At 46.3% G+C, this 22,631-nt stretch overlaps 1 protein-coding gene across 2 annotated transcripts in view; it reads right to left on the bottom strand.

Moving 5' to 3' along the window:
* The window catches only part of HLCS (holocarboxylase synthetase), a 195,410-nt gene that overhangs the window by 165,700 nt on the left and 7,079 nt on the right, over nucleotides 1-22,631 (bottom strand). For both annotated transcript variants that reach the window (XM_040620975.1, XM_040620976.1), the window contains exons 3-5: nucleotides 11,401-11,563; nucleotides 8,823-9,769; nucleotides 4,199-4,381 (exon numbers count right to left, since the gene is read on the bottom strand). In XM_040620975.1, coding sequence (XP_040476909.1) covers nucleotides 4,199-4,381; nucleotides 8,823-9,769; nucleotides 11,401-11,452 — 1,182 coding nt within the window. In that variant the 5' untranslated portion in view covers nucleotides 11,453-11,563. The remainder of the gene's footprint in view (nucleotides 1-4,198; nucleotides 4,382-8,822; nucleotides 9,770-11,400; nucleotides 11,564-22,631) is intronic.

The raw sequence follows: 22,631 nt of genomic DNA, 5'->3' as shown, positions 1-22,631 counted from the left end.
TGCAAGGGAAAGAGCTGTGTTTTTCTATCAAATCGAGGTCACTCACACAAACACACACACACACACACACACACACACTCACACTCACACACGGGTCCCCACAGGAAAGGTGTATTTCCGCTAACTTCCCGGCAACACCAGTGGCAAGAGGTCAGTGTGGTGGCCATCCAGTAATCTGGGGTCAGCCGCGTATCCTCTGAGCCTCTCACTCTACTCACACCTCCAGGAAGGAAGTCATCTGTTTGAAAGGGCTCCCTGTGTAGACGTCAGCACAGCTGTGGTCTTCTCTGAGAAATAGTTCGAGGGGTTCCATGGAGAAACATCCAAGCAGGGGTGGGGGCACTCAAATTATAAGCTTCCACCAGGATCCCCAGGACCCCCAGAAGCACCTTCCGCCCACAGGCATGAATGCACTGCTGAGGCCCGGGGGCACCCACACAGGAAAGAGAGAGCCATGATTAAACCCAGCAGCGTAGCTCTCACTGGCCATTCCCCAGAGTCAAGTCATTACTAACACAGCTAATGCTGTTAGAGTAACTGATATAGACGCCAAATATTAAATAAACTGCCGATATCCACACAAGAGTCCTTGCTTCTTAACACTCAAGTTGTGACCGTTTCTGGGATGTCTTCAAAGTCCAATAACAGTAATTTGTGTGCATTTTTAGTAACTGGTTTTGCTTGTTATAAAAATAATACATGTACGTCACAGAAAATTAAGAAAATAAAAAAGTTTAGGTATACGTGTGCTCATGTGTTTTGTTTGCTTGGACAAGAGCAATAATTTTGCTGAGGCCTGAATTTCAATCCTGCCCCTGGGAGTTTTGAATAAACGGGAAGTCCCCAGTCACCCAGAGGCCGCACCTCAACCGAGCCCTGCTTCCTCATGGTGTCATGCATGGTGACACGTATGAGGCCATACATGACTGGATTTTACAGGGGAAATCACATGCTGCTGGGGCGTGTGGGTGCCGGGAAAGGCCTCAGAACACATCCCTAGCAAACACCAAGAGTCAACTGTACTTTGGGTGAGTGTTTTTTTCCTACCTGGATCACCATGCTGTTCTTTTCCATTGATGTCGTAGTAATGTGGAAGCTCATAGGTGCCCCCGTGAATCTCCTGCCTGCACCGTTTGCTATGCAGAGCAAGGGCCTAGGCACCACACTCTGCAAACACCACTGGTGTGCATAGAAAAAACAGGGAAACAATTCAGGTAGCGAGTGTGTTTATTGTGTTCTTTCACATCCCATCCTCAAATAATACCTAGCACAGAGCAAGATGCTTTAATGAAAGACGAATATGAACTGTGACGCTGAAATAATTCCTACAGACCCGAAAGAAAGTGCCACCAGTGTAATGGAAAACTACTAAAGTATGTGGAGCTGGTGCAGAGAGAAAAAAAAAGTCTCTGAACTGCTTCGACAGTCCAAAGTGTCCGTTCACCAGGCAGCCAGCTCAGCAGCGACACCGTGCGGTGGGAGGTGGCTGATTCCCAACAGCACAGAGCGTTGACGTGCCTTAATTCCATGGGGATCTAAGATTTAGTAAGAAGGCTGCAGGAAAGAAAACCAAATAGAACATACGACGACCCAGCTCTCTTCCCAATCTGTCATCCCAAACTCTCTGTAAACGCTGAACCACCTGCACAATGACTAGAAGATGTTCCTAGATGTCTCCACCTCGGCATTAGGAGAAGACCCAGAGGACTGACGCAGCTGCCACCAGAAAGACCATCAAGGTGTGGATCGGTCTCCCTTCACATTCATTTGCATGATAATTGTATTCCAGGCAAACATACTCGAACACCCTGAATTCTTGAATTTCCTTTAACCGCAGATTCAAAGACTTCTAGGAGGAGTTGATAAAACTAAGAAATGAGGATATATACAACAACCTCATGCTCACACACTTGGTTCCTTCGGCTCCCCAAGTAAAAAGGAATTTCGAGAGAAAAGCAGTTGGGAGAAAAAGTAATCCACAGGGTAGAGATCCAAGAGCAACCAGACCAATTAGAAGACCCGAAATGAGAAGAGAACGTTTCTGAAAATGGCTCTTTTCCAAACGTATTATGTACAGAGAAACTTGGTAGGCTTGGAGTCTATGTGGGGTGTCTGTGTATCTGTACATAGAAAAAATACCTGCTTTAATCTTGTTCAAGCACTTTATTCCCAGGTTTCTGAATGAGGGTCAACGGTCAGCAGAGGAAATGTATGCCCCCACCCACAGGCAGGTTAAAGTGTACATTAATATAAGCAGACACACAATTCAAAGCCTAGGCTTAGGTGTTTCAGGTTACACCCATCCTAAAGAACCACGGGAAATGCCTGGAGTTCAAACCTTGAGAACATTGTTTCCTCTTCACTGATACATCCAGGAGTCCAGAGGGGCAAGTCCCAAGACCAGTGTGGTCGGAACTCCCAGGAAAGGTCAAGGAGCACTGCCAAGATGAGCCTGGTCTATCTCGCTCCGCGACCTCAGAACAAGGAGGCATTTCCTCACATAGCCGGTCTCAGCCCTCCATGAGCAGGAAAGGAGGGAGAGAGAAGATTTAGGACGTGATCATCACAAATCCCCTGGGACCAGTAACCCTTACCCACGAGGCTCTGCCCCATCCCTCCAAAGTGGGAGGACAATAGGTGGGCCATCTATAGGAGGTGAAGCTCTGAGGACCCACTTTATTTTAATATAAGTCACAAGATGGATCTGATGCTTTTCCTTCTATTAACTGAACATTTAAAATAGAGACAAATGATGTGGAGTTTGAATTCCCAAGATAAAAGCACAAACCAAAGTCATACCATGAATCCCTAAGAGCACCCAGTAAAAAGAGTTCGGGGCACTTGGCTGGCTCAGTCCAAAGAGCAGGGGACTTTTGATCTTGGGGTTGTTTAAGTTCAAGCCCCATGTTGGCTGTGGTGATTGCTAAAATAAACAAACTTAAAAAAATTTTTTTAATAAAAAAATAAAATAAGAAGAATGCAAACTGGCTAAAAACCATAATGAAAATGCAATAAAAGAATGTTTCTTAAATGGAAAAAAATCATCCATTGCAATTTCATTCATTTTTAAAATTTAAAACATGATCCAGCATCTTTTTAGACTAGATACCAGGCACTTTTAGGGACATTATACACATGTAACTTATTAAAACTCCAAACAATCCAATAATATTAATAATTGGACTGTCTTTTAAATAATATAATTTACACAAAACCTTCACATAATTGTTTCTTGCAACCCTCATATAATCCTATGAGGTATCCTAATCTTATATGTGCGTGGAGTTTATAGCTGTCTTCTCCAAGTGAGCACATCCCACCCAGATAACCCACAGCTCCACTCTCCTCCGAAAACTAAGTTTGCCAAGGGATAGAGTATAACCCAAAAGGGAGTTCCTTCTCTTTTAAAAATGTTAAGGTAGGAGGTATACTTTGTTCTTTTCGAGGGAAAGCAGGTAAGTTTGGTGGGTAGAGTCACCTGGACTTTCAGGCATTTGCTGAAACTACATGGTCATATCACTACACTCACAAATTTCCCTGTGTAGGGGAGACGGGAAAAAGACCTCCAAATAATTTGCCACAATTAGTAAGAAATTGACAGCTTGGCAAAGCCAAGGGGTTAGCAGGAGGAGACACCCCTACAGAATGTGGCAACCTGCCCAACCCAGGTAACAACCACAGGCATCAAAGGCAGACAAAAGCCCAGGAAAATTCCTGAACACATTCCCAGCTCTGCGGGCATTTTCCTCTTAGACACGACTGGGCGACCGAAACGAACTGCAGAGCCTCTTGTGCCACAAGATGGCATCAGCATGAATGATACAGAACTTGGGATTTTTCCCATCCAAATATTCCCTGAGAAAGGCCCGGATCAAAACAAAGCTTTTTAATCCCAAATGAATGAACTGTGGTTTCCAAATGCACTCTTGACACATAAAAGAGTGACCCTCCGCCCCCTTAAAGCGGACAGGCCGTGACCTTTAAGACACAACACCTTCTAAACGCCAACAGTCTTCCCTCCCCCCCTTACATACAAACACCAAAAATATCAGCTACACTTGGGCATCTTTAAGACCGTTCCCAAACCTGAGGTCTAAATAAAAAAGACATCAAAATCAAGACCACTGAGGAGGAACCGGGGCACCGTTCGGAAGAAAGGCGACCGAGGCGGCCCCTTCCCCGCCGAGCACACACTCACCTCAGCGGCCGGCAGCAGGTGAAGAGGCGTTAAGGCAGGAGCTTGTCTTATGTCACAGTTCAGGCCGAGCGTCGTCAGGATCTCCCGAAGGACTTCGTATCTTCTAGAGTTGCTTGATTTGAGCAGATCGAAATCTTCTCGGGCTTGCACCACGGAAGAACCGGGAGGTAGTTCTAAGTGCGCCTGAGGGAGAAAGACACCGCTTCGTAAACCCTAAATCGGGGCCCTTGCCGACCGTAGGAGAAACAGTGTCTTTACCAGCATTTCGGAAAACCCCAAGAGAAACCCTTGTGAAGATCAACGGTATATAGACGTTGAACTTGACCATTTGGAGTCACGACAAGCCGTAAAGAGAGTCAAAGGAGCCGACTGAAGTCGTGGCGGTCGGGCGGAAAGGCGGTGCGTAAACGAGCCTGGATGGTAATCAGACCCTGCCCAGGTCCCGACTTGTGTCACTAACCCGTTGGGGGACCTTGGGCAAGTTGCCTAACTTGATTACTAAACACTTAGAAATGGGACTGTGCTGAGAAGCCAACTAAAGTGGTTACTGAACTCCGGGAGGCACGACGGGTCGCGTGGAAACTCTCACTCTACCTGTTAGTCATAACCACCGAGAAACAACAACAGGAAGGAGAGGAGCCTCACTCACCATTGTGAGAGTGTCTGCAGGCATTCAAATAGAAGAAGTGGGGCTTGGGGGACCCCAGAGAGCCCCGCCCCACCACCTCCCTTCACCTGGATTGAATTTAAGATTCAGGGCTTCATCTATCTAGTTCAGGCTTTGCCATTCACTTAAAATTACAACAGCCCCACCTAGAGGCACCTGGGTGGCTCAGTCAGTTAAGCATCTGCCTTCAGCTCAGGTCACGATCTTGGGGTTTCTGGGACCAAGCCCTACATCGGGCTCCCTGCTCAGCGGGACTCTGCTTATCCTTCTGCCCCTCCCCCTACTCGTTTGTGCGCTCTCTCTCTCTCTAATAAATAAAGAAAATCTTTTTAAATAACAATAAATAAAACAGCCCCACCGATCAACAAATGGTCTGTGTCTTGGTTTGAAGGAACAGACTAGAACTTCTGGTCCTCTTGAGGGCAGATCTTAACTGGCCATTAGAGCCTTGGACGGTGCCAGAATATTGAGAAACCTAAGCATATTTGCTTTATTTTATTTTGCCTTTGCCAGGGATGAGCTGTGGATTTCTGTTGTATGCAGAGCTCCTGACCGGATATTAGAGGAGCATGATGAAAATAAAAAGCAAGGTGCCAGCCTTTGAGCAATGTAATAACTCTCAATTCCCACCAAAGACTTAATCAAGTCAAAAATACTGTCCAAATATCCTGTCCAAAATGGTCCAACTGTGCAAAGTTGATGCCAATCTGAAACAGTGTGGAGAGACAGTCCAGCGCAGCCCCATGCTACGGCGGGCCAGCCGAGGGCTGCTCCTGTCGGCCAGGAGCAGGAGTGAGTCTGTCCCCCAAACAGCCACGGAGAGAGGCGGAGGCAGAGAAGTGAAATCAGTCAAGGTATCCGAATCCGAGTCTCCTTCGTCCCTGCGTCCTCTCCCTAAAGGTGGCCTCTCCTCTCCAGTGGACAAAGCCAGTGGCTCTCCTGGAGATGACCCCTTCCAGGTGGCAGGAATAAAATGAGCCACGTTCTCCCCGGACCTGGGCCCAGAGGGGAGGGTGTGAGCATGACGAATGGCACACGGACACCCCAGGCTGGAGAATACACAGAAGACCCAGGAAGCAGCCGCAGCGAGGTGTGCTGAACTCACAGCCACACAGGAGCCAGGCCAAGGAGGAAAAGGAAGGCTTGCCGCACAAGCAGGCCTCCAGTGCTCCAGGAGGTGAGAGAAAGGACAGCGTGAGAGGAGTGCTTTTGTGGGCTTCAACAGTAGCTGCTTCGACAACGGAAGCAAGAAGAGAGACCTCCTCTGGCTCCACACCTCAGTCCACAGGTCAAAGAGTATGTGCTTCTGGACTTGCACTCCTGGAGCTCCGTGGGACCCAACACACATCTCGCCTCTGGCTATAATACTGTTACTATACTGATGGGTCCATTTCTATACCTTGACTTCTTCTAAAATTAAGGCTTTTGGAACTAAAACATCTCCAATCACAAACAGGGGTGGGGGACAGTGGTTTGCTACTGGCATCTAGTGGGTAGCACTGCTAACACCCTACAATGCACGGGACGGGACGACTCCACCACAGAACGGGATCTGCCTAAAATGTCAGCAGTGCTGGGGCTGAGAAACTCTGCTCAAAAAACCAGACCACTCCTGCCATGTGCTACGCTAAATAAGGAAATAAAATATTTTTAAATCCATTTGGGCAACTTCACGCCAAAGTCCTGGTCCATTTGATAATCCAATGTCAGCATTAATCCACAGCCTTAAATTTCCCCTGCAAACCTGATCGTTACAGCAAGCACATGAAAATGTCCTTTTTCCTCGTGATGAACGGTAAAGGCGTCCATATACAGCTCCTTGGCCGTGAGACTGCCACCTACTGCGCGGCTGTGGTGTGCCCCTGAAGTGCTTTGCCCCCTCTTACTGGGTTACATCATTACTCAATTTATTAGAGATGAAGACTATGAAACTGACCAGGGAAAGAGGAAACTAACCAGCCCGCGATAACATTTATTGGCTGCCCTCGGCGGCGAGGTATTGTAGTGACACAGGTCTCAGCAGAAAGCAGTGACCCTGTCACACAGAGACTGGAAGTCATTTAAAATCAAAAATGACATTCTAATCCTCTGAATCTGATTTTTGAAGCTGCATCGTATTGCCTTTTTTTTTTTCCTAGAGCAATGCAGGCAGTATCAAATTTTATGACAGCGGGGTCAATTTAAATGGTGTGGCAAGTGGAGTTGCCATGTCACTCAGAAATGGATCACAGCAGTGCCGAATCAATTTTCTAGTACAAGTCTGTGCACAGGGGTGGTAAAAGTCACTATTCAAAACTGAAATACAGCTCTAGGAAGTCGAGTTTTTAAGTGGATTTTCTGAGAATGCACAGTTGCTATAGTTACCATCTTTGCAGAGAAAAAGATAAGAGGAACATTTATTAGGCCTCCGAACTAATTCATGTGCTTTGCAGCCTACGTGAAACCTGCTTGGCTTGTATGCATTCATCTATCCTGCTGTCCAGATTTCTTAATTATATGCATCTTTGCCTGAGCATTACCTTAAGAACAAATGAGTGGGCTTTGGAATAGTAAAGAAACAAATTTATGACCCCTTAAAGAATGTTTGGTCAGAAAAGCCAAGAGACTTAGCTCCTAGGACAGCATATGAAATGAAAATCAACAACAAAAAAAGGAAATGATTCTCCAACTCAATAAAAAGATCCCTATAATAAAACAAACTCTGTTGCACGCACCCTGGGAACTATTTTGGGCAAAATATCTACATCTACTTAACCTTCTCATTAGATAACAAATCCTTAGGGACAAGGGTTCATCTAACTCTAACAAAAACTTTCTGCCCTGAGCTATTAAAAAGTTTGCAGTCAATGATCAGGAATTTGGAAACAGTCTATCTTGCTTCCATCTGCTTAAACAAACAAAAAAAGGAAAAGGAGAAAGAAAGTGGGGAAAAAGTCAGCAGATGAGCCAAAGATTTTGGGAAGGGGGGGGGTTGTAGCACATCCTACCTTCTTCCTTCCCACTTTTTCCTTACCTGTATAGAGCCGACCATTGAACAATGTGGGGGCAAGGGTCACTGACCTCACCGTGCGGTCGAAAACCTGCATATAACTTCCAACTCTCCAAAAACTTAACTAACAGCCTAGTGTTGATTAGAAGCCTTACCGGTAACATGAACAGTCAATTCACACATATTCTGTATGTTATACGTATCATATACTCTAGTCTTACAATAAAGTAAGCTGCAGGAAACTATTACTAAGAAAATCATAAGGAACAGAGAATACATTTACAGTGTACTGTATTTAGCCAAAAAATTCCACACAAGTGGACCCATGAAGTTCAAAGCCATATTATTCAAGGGTCAGCTGTATTAATGTGCCATAAATCTAAATCACTTCAATATTCTATCTGAAATCGTTCTCAGCACTTAGATTTGAAGAGTGACAAAATCATAAAAGAAATGAGGATTTGAGAAGTTTTCAACACTCACTACCCCCGGAGTTAACATTCACACAACCCCTGACATCAACTACAATGTTGTGATGTGAGGGTTATTAACACCGAAAATCAGCAGCCCAAGGCACTCAACTCCCTACATTAACTAAAAGGGTCAATTATACTGACCACAGTGTGCTTTGAGACAAAAGAGTAGACTAATGTATTTTGGAAAGATAATTACCAGTACAGATCAAAACGAAAAAGAATTTTCTGACCAATCCTCAGTTAACCAGTAGTCATTACATCAGCCATGACACCTTCTGCTTCGTTCCTGCACCGCGTGTTTTGGTGAAATGGGACATCCATATGACAGGAAAGCCCTCATCTAAACGTACTCAGCATCAGCAAAAAGTCCCCAGCCAAGGATCAAAAGTACCCACAGAGCGCAGCCTCTTGACCCTTTTGGTGTTCAGCCTCAAAGAGGATACTCTCTGCCAAAGATCCCCAAAGATCCCTACGCGATGCCAGCCTCCGTACCTGGCAAAGAACAGCTTCTCCTCCGTGCGTTCCAAAAGGCACTTGTACTATCAGCCTGTCCTGGTCCTCATTCTCCAGGTGACCCTTGAGCTTGCCCAGGCTGAGCCGCTCCCCAGGGTCTTCCTCAAAAACGTAGCCACTGCTCAGGACGCTGAGCTTCAGCTGGGTCTGGTCAGCCTTGGAGAAAATCAAGTTCTGGACTGTTTCCTTGAGCACACTCTTGCTCGTCACCTGGAAGCCAGCAAATGTGAAGGACGAACACAGGCCTAACACTTTCCCTCCCTGAGAAAGGTAGGCCATGAACTTCTGGGAAAGGTCTTCGGGAATAGCCTCCTGGGTGGCAATGACCAACAGCAGACAGTTGTCTGACCACGGGTCTCTGAGAGCACTTTCCCGTGACAGGTGGTAGAGCGTATAGCTGTCGGTGTCCACACAGTCAGCCAGAACCAACCGGACCTCCTGGAACCTGTCCAGGGCTTCCTGGGGGGCAGAGCCCACATAGAAGAGGATGTTGGGGGCCTTTCCCGTGATGTTGACCCTCCTCCCTTCTCTCTCCAGGCGGATATCATCAGCAACATCCTCCGAACTGCCACTGTGATCGTAGGGAAGATCTGGAATGTTCTCTGCAGATGCAAACATCACAGATTCGATGGTGCTATTCTCAAGCTCCAGACACTCATGGCAACTAGACAGATGGAGCGGACAGTGCTCGACGGAACCTACTCCTCTGTCACCCTCCTCGGCAGGCTCGCTGCCAGAGGCACCCCCTTTCCCTGGTATGGGTTGTGCACCAAGAACCTTGGGGTCATCTCTACCAACATGCTCCATAACGTCTGGCTCAGGCTTACTCTCAGCGGAAGGTTCAGGACTCTGCGGTAGGATCTGGGCTTGCTTGTTAGCTGGCTGATCCTCCAGTGCCTTCAGAGTATGGTCCTGCAAGTGCACGGCTAAAACACGAACAAAAGACAATCATCAGCCCTTCTGGTTTGTCACGCAGCTCAGTTCAAAACCTCACGGTGCTCTCTGCACTCCATGACTCCTGCAGGGCAGCCCGCCCGCCAGCCCCCACCTGCGGTCCTGCCTCAAGTCTGTGGCATCCACTGGAACCCACTGGAACCCACTGGAACCACGGCACTGCTGCCACCTGCGGGGAGGGTGCGCCCAACCTTCCCGAGAGTGAAATCCCAAATCCCACATTTCTACAACACCTTTACCTTGTGAATCTGGAAGCCCCAGATCCCCTTATCGGTTGGTGAACAAAGTGGGATTCAGAGAGGTAATTGTGCCTACTTACTTACAGAACCGATTTCTTGGGTGTCAGTCTCCTATAAGATAATGAAACCGAGAAACAAAAGGCACATATCTAGTGTACCCAGGCATACCCCAAGCAGAAGGTGCTCTCGGGACACTTCATAGGATCAATGGGGGAAAAGGGTCCTTCCAGTATCTTCTATCTCAGGACTGGAATAGAAGTTTATAATCGCTGATTCGAAAAACATTTATGGAGGACTTGCTATGCATCTGACATCGTATGGGCATGTGCACATGCCAAATGGGGAAATTAAATGATTTACAAGGATTTCCAGAGCCAGTAGCACTCATTTGCTCAAGCTACAAATGAAGATTTTCATGGACATAGAAACTCAATTTTTAAACATAATTAAGAAAGAATATTTCGCATGTTTCCTGAAAAAAGGATGTATCCCGAAATACTGACATATATTTTTTTAAGTAAAAAACTGTTAGAATTAGAACTTTGTAGAAACATGGTTATACTTTCCATTCAGCCAAACTGTAGTCTAGAAATTTGTTATACTTTTCAGATTGTGGGAAACAAATATTATATGCACGCCATCTTGTGGATAATGCAATTATGGAAAATCCTTGTTTAAGAATTTTAAAAGCAGGGGCGCCTGGGTGGCTCAGCCATTAGGCGTCTGCCTTCGACTCAGGTCATGATCCCAGGAACTTGGGATCGAGCCCGCGTCAGGCTCCCTGCTCAGCCTGCTTCTCCCTCTCCCGCTCCCCCTGCTGGTGTTCCCTCTCTCACTGTCTCTCTCTGTCAAATGAATAAATAAAATCTTTAAAAAAAAAATTTTAAAAGCACTGGGGTGCCTGGGTGGCTCGGTTGGGTAAGGGTCTGACTCTTGATCTTGGTTCAGGTCTTGATCTCAGGGTCGTGAGTTCAAGCCCCATGTTGGGCCCAGCACGGAGCCCACTTAAAAAAAAAAAAAAAAGAATTTCAAAAGCACTATCAATAAGGGTCTCAAAAAAACCTAACACGTGTATGAATCTCATACTGTTACAATTATATCCAACCTGTTGACTGCATTAAACTGAAGATAAGCATTTGCCTTAAGCCACATCGAACAAGAGGGTTCAACAATCCTTAAGCTAATAACCAATGGTCTCCTGCTATAATAGAAACATTTCTTTTTTTTTTTAAGTTTTTATTTATTTTAGTAATCTCTACACCCAACATGGGGCTCAAACTCACAACCCAGAGATCACGAATTGCCTGCTCTTCTGAGCGAGCCAGCCAGGCACCCCTGATGGAAACATTTCTAAAGTCACTTACAAACAATCTTTTGAGGTACCAATCCATCCGCCATCTGGAGTCTATCTTCCATGAACGCCACCCCCAGCTTGCTGAAGTCATCCACGCTTGCTTCAGCAATTAATTGATAAGGATCCCCAGGTCTGCAAGCTAATGGCAAACAGCAGTCGGACCACTTCACAATCTGAGAAAACACGGGCGTGGGAGGAGGAAGAAAAAGACGGTGAGATTGTTCTTCTCTAAAATAAGCAGATACTTTTCCCTTCAGCTCCCACCCCTAAATTACAGTCAAACGTAATGAATTACTGGATATTGCATTTTATTAACATCAAAGATGTTCTGGCTCCAACATTCTTGTTTCTACCTGACAACAGGGCTTCCAAAACAGTAAATACAACCCACTCTTTTCTTTTTTCTTTTTTTTTTTAATTTTTTATTTAAGTTCAATTAGCCAACACGTAGTACATCATTAGTTTCGGATGTCGTGTTCAATAATTTATCAGCTGCATGTAACACCCAGTGCTCATCACATCACGTGCCCTCCTTAATGCCCATCACCCAATTACCTCAGCCCTCTCTTTTAAAAGCAATTGAAGTCTCCATCACTTTTCAAGGAGCTGAAAGGGGAAAGGGCCATTTTCCAGACATGGAAATACGTCACTGTGCCCTTTAGTAACAGGAAATAGGAGAAAGCAACAGGTCCACAATACCCAGTGATTTATAACGTAACCTGTAGACCAGCTCTGCTGTAGTGTGGTCTGAGACCAACTGCCCCAGAGCCCCCCAGGCACACGTGAGCACTCCCCGTCCTGGGCACCGCACTCTCTCTCATGCTCAGACTCTCTGCGGCCGCAGTTCTACATGGGGCTTCCCCTAGATTTCTACAACCAGAAACAACTGTCAAGGACCCTCTGGAGAGCTCCTGTCTGTCCCAGCTCACATTCCCACAAGGGGGACAGGGAAATGAACGCAGAAAAAACTCAGTCTTTGACAAGTTCCAGTTTTTCTAAAAGAAGAATGTGAACCAGGGACGAGGAGAAGGGGAGCCCTGAAGGAGGGGGAGTCTAGGAGCCTGGCTCTGGAGTCGAGGACCTGGGTCTGGGTCAAACTGGGTTCATCTTTGCTGTGTGTCCTCAGGCAAGTCTCAAAACATTTGGAATCCCAGCTTCCTCATTCATAAAACAGGAATAATGATGTGAATACCAGTCATCTCATAGGTTTGCTGTGTTAACGAGAGTCAAGAGTATACAATGCCCCCAGCAGAAACCCTGGGACAGCAAAGTGCTCAACTGATGAAACCCTCGATTACTAGCTATTATGAATCTGGCTTTAAAAGCAAGTGAATAGAGTGGTCCTTTTTTAAGATGCCATGAAGAATTTTCCTCTTTCCCAAAACAAATTATCTCAGGGATACACTGCCCCAAATTTTATAATCGGAGATAAATAATTTTGAATTCCATTTTTTATATAGATAGGTTAGTTTTTTAGAACTAACTTTTGCTGAAAACAATGAGAAAGTGCTGGATAGCATCAATAAAACATTATCTGTAAAGGACTGAAGAAACAACTAGATAATTGAAGCATGCCAGCCCAACGCTGCGGCAAATCCCGACCCTACAGAGGGAAGGGGAATTCCCACAAGCCAAGCCTCCTCTGCCTTGAGGGAACTTGCTCACCCAGGAAACATGGGGTTCAAAAGTCAAGGTCCAACTGGCCTAAGGACAGAAATACAGATCAATGGAATGGAACTGAGAGCACAGAAACAAACACATACACCTACAGGCAATTGATTTTGGATGAGGTTGCCAAGACAATTCAATGGGGAAAGAACAATTTTTTCAACAGACAGTGCTCGTACATGGGATATCTATATGCAAAAGAATGAAGATAGACCCCCTACCTCACGCCATTTACACCAGGTACAAAAATCAACTAAAAACTGGGTCAAATCCTCCATATACGAGCTAAAACTACAAAATTCTTAGAAGAATACAGGTGTAAATTGTCATGACCTTGGATGAGGCAATGGTTTCTCAGACAGGACACCAAAAGTACAAGCAACAAAAGAAAAAAACAGATAAATGGGACTTCATCAAAATCTTTGTGCTTCAAAGAATAGCTTCGAGACAGTGGAAAGACAATCCACAAAATGGGAGAAAATATTTGCAAATCACATAATCTGATAAAAGACTTGTATCCACAATGTATAAAAATATAGAAAGAAAAAACTTCCACAACAATAAAGACAAAATACCCAATTTAAAAATGAACAAAGGGGGCTGCCTGGGTGCCTCAGTTGGTTAAGTGTCTGTCTTCGGCTCAGGTCAAGATCTCAGGGTCCTGTGATTGAGCCCTGCAGTGGGGAGCCCGCTTCTCCCTCTCTCTCTGCCCCTCCCCGCTACTGGTGCTCTCTCTCTCTCTCAAATAAATGAATAAAATCTTTTTAAAAATGGACAAAGGATCTAAAGAGACATTTCTCCAAAGAAAATACACAAATGGCAACAAGCACTTGAAAAGATGAACAACATCCCTGATTAGTCATTAGGGAAACACAAATCAAAACCACAATGAGATACTTCACCTCTACTGGGATGGATATAATCAAAAGGATGGATTCTAACAAGTGTTCTTGAGGATGCTGAGAAATCAGAACCCTACTACACTGCTGGTGGAAATACAAAATGGTGCAGCCTCTTTGGAAAAGAGTTTGACAGTTCTCCAAAAAGCTAAACACAGGGGCGCCTGGGGGAGTTGGGTTAGTTGAGCATCTAACTCTTGATTTCAGCTCAGGTCATGATCTCAGGGTCAAGGGATCAAGCCCCATGTTAGGCTCTGTGCTCAGCACAGAATCTGCTTGTCCTTTTCCCTCTGTTCCTACCCCCACTCTCTGTCTCTCTGTATCTCTAAAATAAATAAAATCTTTTAAAAAAAAGAAAGAAAAGTTAAACACACAATTACCAAATGACCCAGCAATTGCACTCCTAGGTATATAACTAAAAGAACTGAAAATATTATGTCCACACACAAAAGTTGTATAAAGATGTTCATAGCAGCATTATTCATAATAACCAAAGAGTGGAAACAACCCAAAAGTCTATCAACAGATGAAGGGATAAATAAAATGTATAGATCCATACAATGGAGTATTATTCCGCCATGAAAAAGAATGAAATTCTGACTCATGTCACAACGTAGATGAATCTTGAATACATTATGCTAAGTGAAGGAAGCCAATAATGAAAGGTCCCATATTACATGATTCTATTTATATGAAATATCCAAAACAGACAAATCTAAAGAGTTAGCGAGTAGATTAGCGGTTGCCAGGGCAGGGAATGCGGAAGTGGAAAGTGGCTACTGACGGATACGTGTTTCTTTTTGGGACGATGAAAATGGCATTAGACAGAGGTGACTGCACAACCACTGAATTGTAGTTGTATACTTCAAAAGGATGAGGTTTATGGGATATGAATTATATGTCAATTTTAAAAAGAAAAAAGAAAAGAATCAAGGCACTATGCTTATTCCCACAGTACTCCAGGACAGCCTAGACAGTGGGAGGACTCCAGAGCCCAACGCCCTGAATTGAGTCCTGGCTCCTCTGGCGTATAGCTGTGTGACCCAAGCAAGTCACTCAAATTCTCTGTGCTTGGGTTTCCTGTCTGTAAGGTGGAAATGGTAAGATTACCCACCTCACAAGGTTACTGGGAGAGATAAATAGAAGTAATGTGCAAAGTGCCTGGTCCATAGAGGGGCCCTCTTACTATTCTAAACATGGAGTCCTAAAGCAGGTATTCTCAGAGGGGACCATATACCCCGAGTGGGCAAAAACTGGTCTGAGGCTCAAGGGGGTGGGTGAAAAAAGTTCGAGGTATCCCAAGGGCTTGTGGCCCTCCAAGGGTGAACCCTATCCCACAAAATCTCATTCCTTACTATTTCATTTCTCTCCTGAAGCAGAATTCAAATTGAATCTAATGTTCCTCGTTCAAGAAGCCATTTAAAAAGCTGGGAAACACTCAATAAATGCAAATCTTTATAGTCAAAAGCTTGAAACCCACTAACAGGTCTAGAATACTTGGAGAAAGAGAACCCTCGGCATTTTCTTTTAGCTCTATGGGTAGCCTTCCCTCCACCTGGTCACCGACTTCTCCACCTCCCACCAGACCTGCAGCCAGAGTGAGCAGCATTCCCCTGACCAGCGTCTCAGCGGGACTCCGCGTTTCAAATCCGACACCTTTGATCCGGGATGAGAGCAGAAGCTGACAACTCGAGCAAATATTTAGCTGATTGCCAGCTCTGAGAACGGAGGAAGGATGTCAGCCCAGGAAGATGAGAAGATAAACTCTGGCCTCGGCGAGAGCTGACTTTGCAGATGAGGGAGAACGGGAAACGTGAAAAGGAACAGCACAACCGCCCGCGAGAAGCTAACGGCGTCTTTGTTCTAGGGCGTCGCTGGCAATCCCCGCCTGAGGAGAGGTACTCGGCCAGGGGAGACCCGGCCCAGAGTGCGGTTGTCCAAACGCTGACTGAGCACCGTGCTGGAGCGGGCCCGGGTGTGGAGCGAGGCGTCAAAGTAAGCATTTAGTGTAAAAGGAGCCAATACTTAAATTCTCGGACACCCCTGAAGGAGGACAGACTCGGGAGATGAATGAAGCCCGGGGAAGGACAGGAAGCGGCCGGAAAACCATACACACACGTCCCTGATCAGGTTTCTCAACTCAGCCAGCTGCTTCCTCGCCTAAGTGCATTTCCTCTTTGCAGAAACGTGGTCCATGAGCCCCAGACCGTGCAAACTCCCCAAGCTGCACCGTGTCCTCCATCAAAGCGAAGCCAGGCTGTCACCCATGCATCCCGCAGTGTTTGTCTAAAAGCAAGCAGGGCACTGCCAGTTTGCACTTCAAGGTGGAAACAAAGGGATCCAGAAAGAAAGGGGACTGTCAAACCAAAGGCTTACTCCTGAAGATCAAAGCAGAGGAAGCCCCGGTCAGCCCTCAACAAAGGGATTTCCTGGCAGAAATCCTTTCCATGTTACCTGCTGTACTCAACACACGCCCACGAGGAAGGCCCGGGGCCAAGGGGCACTAGATTACATTCTCAGGGGTGGCTCTTCAGCGAACTGTCCTTCCCAAGGCTGCCAGCAGCATGTGGGGGGTGAAGTTCTGCAGCAAATGTGGGGACAGACATCTCAACAGCCAGTTGATGGTCAACCAGGGGATGGTTCATTTGATCTGTCAACTCAGCTCGGCCACAGTACCCAGATCTGTGGCCAACTTTCAGTCCAGACGTGACCCTGAAGGATTTTTTTAGATGTGATTAACATTTTTTTTTAAGAGAGGGAGGGGGAAGGGGTAGACGGAGAAGGAAAGAGAGAATCTCAAGCAGGCTCCACAGCCAGAGGGAGCCCGACCCAGGGCTCCATCTCACTACCCCGAGATCATGACCTGAGCAAAACTCAAGAGTTGGAGGCCCAACCGACTGAGCCACCCAGGCGCCCCTAGATGTGAGTAACATTTAAATCAGTGGACTTGGGTGTCTCCTGGGTGGCTCAGTGGGTTGCGTGTCCCACTCTTGATTTTGGCTCAGGTCGTGATCTCAGGGTCCTGGGATCAAGCCCCGCATTGGACTCCATGCTCAGTGGGGGCTCTGCTTGAGGATTCTCTCTCCCCCCTCTGCCCCTCCCCCTGCTCATGTGCGAGCGAGCTCTCTCAAATAAATAAATAAATCTTTTATAAACAAGTAAACAAATCAGTGGACTGAGTACAGCAGATTATCTGCCATAATGTGAGGAGGCTTCATCCAACTGGTTGAAGACCTTCTGAGAAGAAGACTGAGGTCCCCCAAGGAAGAAGGAATTCGGCCCCCCGATGACCTGACTCAAGCAGCCACACCTACTCTTCCCTGGGTGTCCCACCTCTTGGCCGGCCCTGCAAATTCTGGACCTGCAGACCCCACAATCAGGTGAGCCAATTCCTTAAAATAAATGTTTCTGTCTCTCTCTCCCTGCCACCTGCCTCCCTCCTTCCCTTACATATGTGTGTATGTGTGTGTGTGTGTGTGTGTGTGTACACACATGTACATATATGCACGCACACACACACCCTGCTGGCTTGGCTTCTCTGAAGAACCCCAACTAAAACGAGTTCAGTTTAAACTAAAACATCTGTTCTGCAGTCAGACACCAGATGTTGCTACTGCAACACCAACATTCTCCCACACCAGCTTCATCACACACTAGGCTTTTAAAATTTCCAGTGATAAACCGGATGAAGGTGTGAGACACGCAGAGATGGGAGGCATGTGAAGCTCGGAGAGTAAAGGCAGGACGTGACCGCTGTGGCCTACAGCTTTGGAAGCACGGAGGACAAAGGATGGCTACAAACTTCATCCTCGCGCTCTAGTACTTGAAGAGATGATGTGCCCTACGGCGCTTTCAGAAGGGTGTTGGAAAATCAAGTGACAGTACAAGGGACGTCACAACTGCCTAGCGAGCAAGAGCTGACATGATAAGCTGGCGGGTGAAACCACGTCATGCTGCAAAACCGGGACTGACTAGACACCCCAGGAAAAGGGGGTTCCAGGGACCTTAATTTTCTGAGTGCCTCGGTGAGTCAGAAAACGAGAGAAGTACCCTTGTTGTCACAGCCTTTCTACCTTACTCGGGTCCCGGAGAGGTCCCATAAGCCCGCGAGGCCCCCTGTCCAAAGTGTACTGCCTTAGCCTCCCCATCTGCTCACTGACCACTTCCCATGCCCATCCCACCGATGCTGGTAAACTGAGGAAGAGCAGAAGTTTTAAAAGACATCCCAAGTGTGGCGCACCTGGGTGTTCAGTTGGTTGGGCGTCTGCCTTCGGTTCAGGTCATGATCCCAGCGTCCTGGCATCGAGCCCCATGTCGCTCCCTCTTCAGTGGGGAGTCTACTTCTCCCTCTCCCTCTGCCCCTCCCCCAGCTAGTGCACACACTCTGTCTCTCTCTCTCTCGCTCGCTCTCGCTCTTGCTCATTCTCTAGGTAAATAAATAAATAAATCTTAAAAAAAAAAAAGACATTCCAAGTGTTCTCATTACTCAGTGCAATGTAACAAACCACCCCAAAATTTAGTGGCTTAAACTACTGATTTATTTTGCTCAGTCTCAAATGTGGGCAGGACTTGGCAGGGACAGTTCAACTCTGCTGCATGAAGCCAGGGTGCCTCGACTGGGCCAGATGATCTACTTCCAGGATGGCTCCCTCACACAGCTGGCAAGTTAGAGCTGCCCACCAGCTGGAGCATCCTCGCTTGGCAGCAAGGGAGCTGAGTTCCAAGAGCCCAGGCAGAAGCTGCCAAGTGTCTTACGATCTAGCCTTGGAAGTCCCAGAATGTCACTTGCACCACATCGTACAGGACAAACAATCTACTATGCTGAGTTTCTGCCAGCCCCTGTTCCTCCCCTCTGTGCGTGAATGGCATGTCCTGAAATGGACATGCTCCTTCAGCCGGGGTCCCTGCAGGAGAAAGACGCACGGAGCAGAGCCCAGAGCAGAGTCATAGCTTGAAACAGCAGCAGCGAACGAGCTGAGCCTACACATAAGGGGAGCAAGAAACCAAGATTTGCTGTTACAAGCCCATGAGATGCTAGGGTCATCTGTTATTTCAGCAAAGCTGACCAAAACACTGCACAAAATTGCATTCCTTACAGCAGCCCCTCCACCAGCCCTTCCTGCCGTATTCCCAATCTCCACGAATGATCCCCCATTAACCAAAAGCTCCCATTCCTAGGATAAAGCCCAAATTCTTCATGAGTGCATATAAACCTTTTGTATCTGCGCATATGTTGTGCTACTGAAGAATATTCAGCTCTGCAACGTAGAGAACAAGACAAACAAACAGCGTGGACGGAACTCATACATCAAGTTAGTAACTTACGAGACGTGCTAAAGATCGCTGACATCAATGGAACATATATGTAATGAACACAGATAAAAAGAACAAAAGAGAGTACTACCCCTAGTCAGAGAGTCACGGACAGACCAAGTAAATCTTAAATATTATTAAGACACAAATCATGCCATCTCCGGATTAACAGTTACGTCACCCCTGAATCAGCCGCCTGGGAGGGCCCCACGTATAGTCTGCCTAGAAACAGATGAAAAGCAGAGCTGGCACACAGCTCTTCCAGGCATACAAGTCCTGAGTCTCCCCGACAGAATGAGTGTGTGCTAGCCATATACAGCCTCCATCTGCTGAGCCCCCTGCCTTAACCTTTTCTCTGGCCCCTGTAACCACACTCTTGGCAGGAAAGGCTGATGCAGCAAAGAGCAGGATGTGTACACACTGCAGAGCCCAGGATTCGGGGAGGCAGTCCTTCCCCCCTGCAGGCACCTAATCCTAAACTAGCCCCAGATCTCTCCACGGGCTTCTTGCTGCATGTTTCGAAACTATTTAATGAACTGTGTCATTCACGTATCTTCACTTGGTCTGCAAGCTTCTCTACTCTGTGACTGCTGGGAGAGCCTGCCTGGTCAAGTTATTTTTTTTTTTTTAAGATTTTATTTTTAAGTAACCCTACACCCAATGTGGGGCTCAAACCCACAACCCCAAGATAAAGAGTTGTACGCTCTCCTGACGTAGCCAGCTGGGTACCCCTGTTCTTAGAAGCTACTGCTGCATCTAGATAATTTCCCACACAACAGTCCAGCCCATCATTCTCCTCTGGCCTTATCTTGGGCCACTCCCCCAGCTCACGTTACCCTAGACTGCAATTAGACTGAACCAGTCCCCAGGTGCGAACCTCTCTGTCCTTCTGCACCTGCTGTTCTGCCTCGGGAGCCCTTCCCTCCTCTACACCAAATCCCTGTTTTTCCTTTAAAACTCAGATATTACCTCTCCCGGAAAGTCCTTCCTGACCTCACCCCTATCTAGATAGTGTGCCCACCACCCTCCACCCCCAATCCATGCCCTCCTACTGCACTTACCATGGTGAACTTTAACTGTTCATTTACTTGGCTGTCTTCCCTCCCACACTGTGCACTCCTCAAGCTGGCGGGGACTATCATCTCTGAATGCACCTTGCATCTCCATAGGACACATAACTCCAGGCCTGGCATAAACCTGGCATATAATAGGCACTTGATAAACCCTGGATGAATGAATGAATGCCTTGATAGCGAGTACAAGGAACATAAGTGAATTTTTGGCAACAAAAGAATTATGTGTGACTTTTGGGTCATCAATTCCTACTGAACAAGACTGCTTATGTCATTACAGAAGATATTGCAAATTGAGCTGAATCTATCATGCTCCACTGGCATTTGTTACCGTACCTTAGCAAAATAAAAGCAAAATAACAGTAGATGTACAATAAATATGTGAATGAATGACTTAGTGAAAATATGAATATATGAACACTACATTTTTTAAAAACCTGAATTCCTGGGGCACCTGGGTGTCTCAGTTGGTTAAGCGTCCAACTCTTGGTTTTGGCTCAAGTCATTAACCCAGAGCCCTGGGATTGAGCCCCAGGTCAGGCTCCGCACTCAGCAGGGAGGCTGCTTCTCCCTCTCCCCCTGCCCCTCCCCCCTCTCGTGCTTTCTCTCTCTCTCTCTCTCAAATAAGTCAATAAAATATTTTTTAATTTTTTTAAAAAAGAAAGCCATTTGAGATATCCAAAATTCAAAAAGATATTTTAAATATCTGTAAGAGTTCCATAATCCTAGAAATATGAAAGAATGTGATATCAAGTTCAAAAGTCTTTCTTATACATATTTTTTCAATTTAATATCTTAGGGTCCTGTTAAACTCAAATGACTTTAGAGTTAAGTGCAAAATACAGAGATTCATAGAACCCCCCCAAAATGCAAAATTCCATTAAGCAATCAACCCAAATGAGAACTGCAGAGTTAATGAGAAGACAGTGAGCCATGAGATCAATTCCTTTTTTTAAAATAGGCTCCATGCCCAATGCAGGGCTTGAACTCACAACCTTGAGATCAAGAGTTGCATGCTCTACAGACGGAGCCAGCCAGATGCCCGAGATCAATTTCTTTTTAAGTTTTAAGGCCCAACTTATAAAATGAAGTACAGTGTAATAGCCAGAGTGGTCAAAAAAATAGCTCTGAGTGTCTCTGGCTCCCAGTTGCAAGACCCACCAAACTCTCTGATCATAAATAAAATGAATTATCTGGATAGTAGCTGTCTTCCTTGGTGGGTAGGCATCTCTCTACCTCAGAAAATTAAGAAATAAGTTGTTGTGGGGCACCTGGGTGGCTCAGTCTTTGGGCGTCTGACTTCAGTTCAGGTCATGATCCCAGGGTTCTGGGATCGAGCCCCCGCATCAGGCTCCCTGCTCAGCAGGAAGCCTGTTTCTCCCTCTCCCACTCCCCCTGCTTGTGTTCCCTCTCTCGCTGTCTCTCTCTGTCAAATAAATAAATAAACTCTTAAAAAAAAAAAAAAAGTTTGGGGCGCCTGGGTGGCACAGCGGTTAAGCGTTTGCCTTCGACTCAGGGCGTGATCCTGGTGTTATGGGATCGAGCCCCACATCAGGCTCCTCCGCTATGAGCCTGCTTCTTCCTCTCCCACTCCCCCTGCTGTGTTCCCTCTCTCGCTGGCTGTCTATCTCTGTCAAATAAATAAATAAAATCTTTAAAAAAAAAAAAAAAAGAAGTTGTTGCCATTAAGCAAGATCTTAATTAAATCTTCATTAGAACATATGTTAAATGAAATGATAACTGTGAGAAATGCTAATTTGTCTCCCAATATCTAGTCTGTCTTTCTTTTTTTTTTTTTTTAAGATTTTATTTATTTATTTGACAGAGATAGAGACAGCCAGCGAGAGAGGGAACACAAGCAGGGGGAGTGGGAGAGGAAGAAGCAGGCTCACAGTGGAGGAGCCTGATGTGGGGCTCAATCCCGCAACGCCGGGATCACGCCCTGAGCTGAAGGCAGACGCTTAACCGCTGTGCCACCCAGGCGCCCCTAGTCTTTCTTTCTTCCCTTCAATCCATGGCTGTCCAGCTAGGACTGCAGTTCTCAGACTGCCCTGCAGCTAATGGACAGGAGCTAAAGTGGCCTCTGAAAGTTCTGGATCAGAGTTTTGTTTTTTTTTTTTTAAGATTTTATTTTATTTATTCAACAGAGATAGAGACAGCCAGCGAGAGAGGGAACACAAGCAGGGGGAGTGGGAGAGGAAGAAGCAGGCTCACAGTGGAGGAGCCTGATGTGGGGCTCAATCCCGCAACGCCGGGATCACGCCCTGAGCTGAAGGCAGACGCTTAAC

Source organism: Ursus maritimus, unplaced genomic scaffold (genome assembly GCF_017311325.1).
Source record: "Ursus maritimus isolate PB19 unplaced genomic scaffold, ASM1731132v1 scaffold_4, whole genome shotgun sequence".
In the NCBI taxonomy this organism is placed as follows: domain Eukaryota; kingdom Metazoa; phylum Chordata; class Mammalia; order Carnivora; family Ursidae; genus Ursus; species Ursus maritimus.
This window is presented reverse-complemented; position numbering and strand designations above follow the sequence as displayed.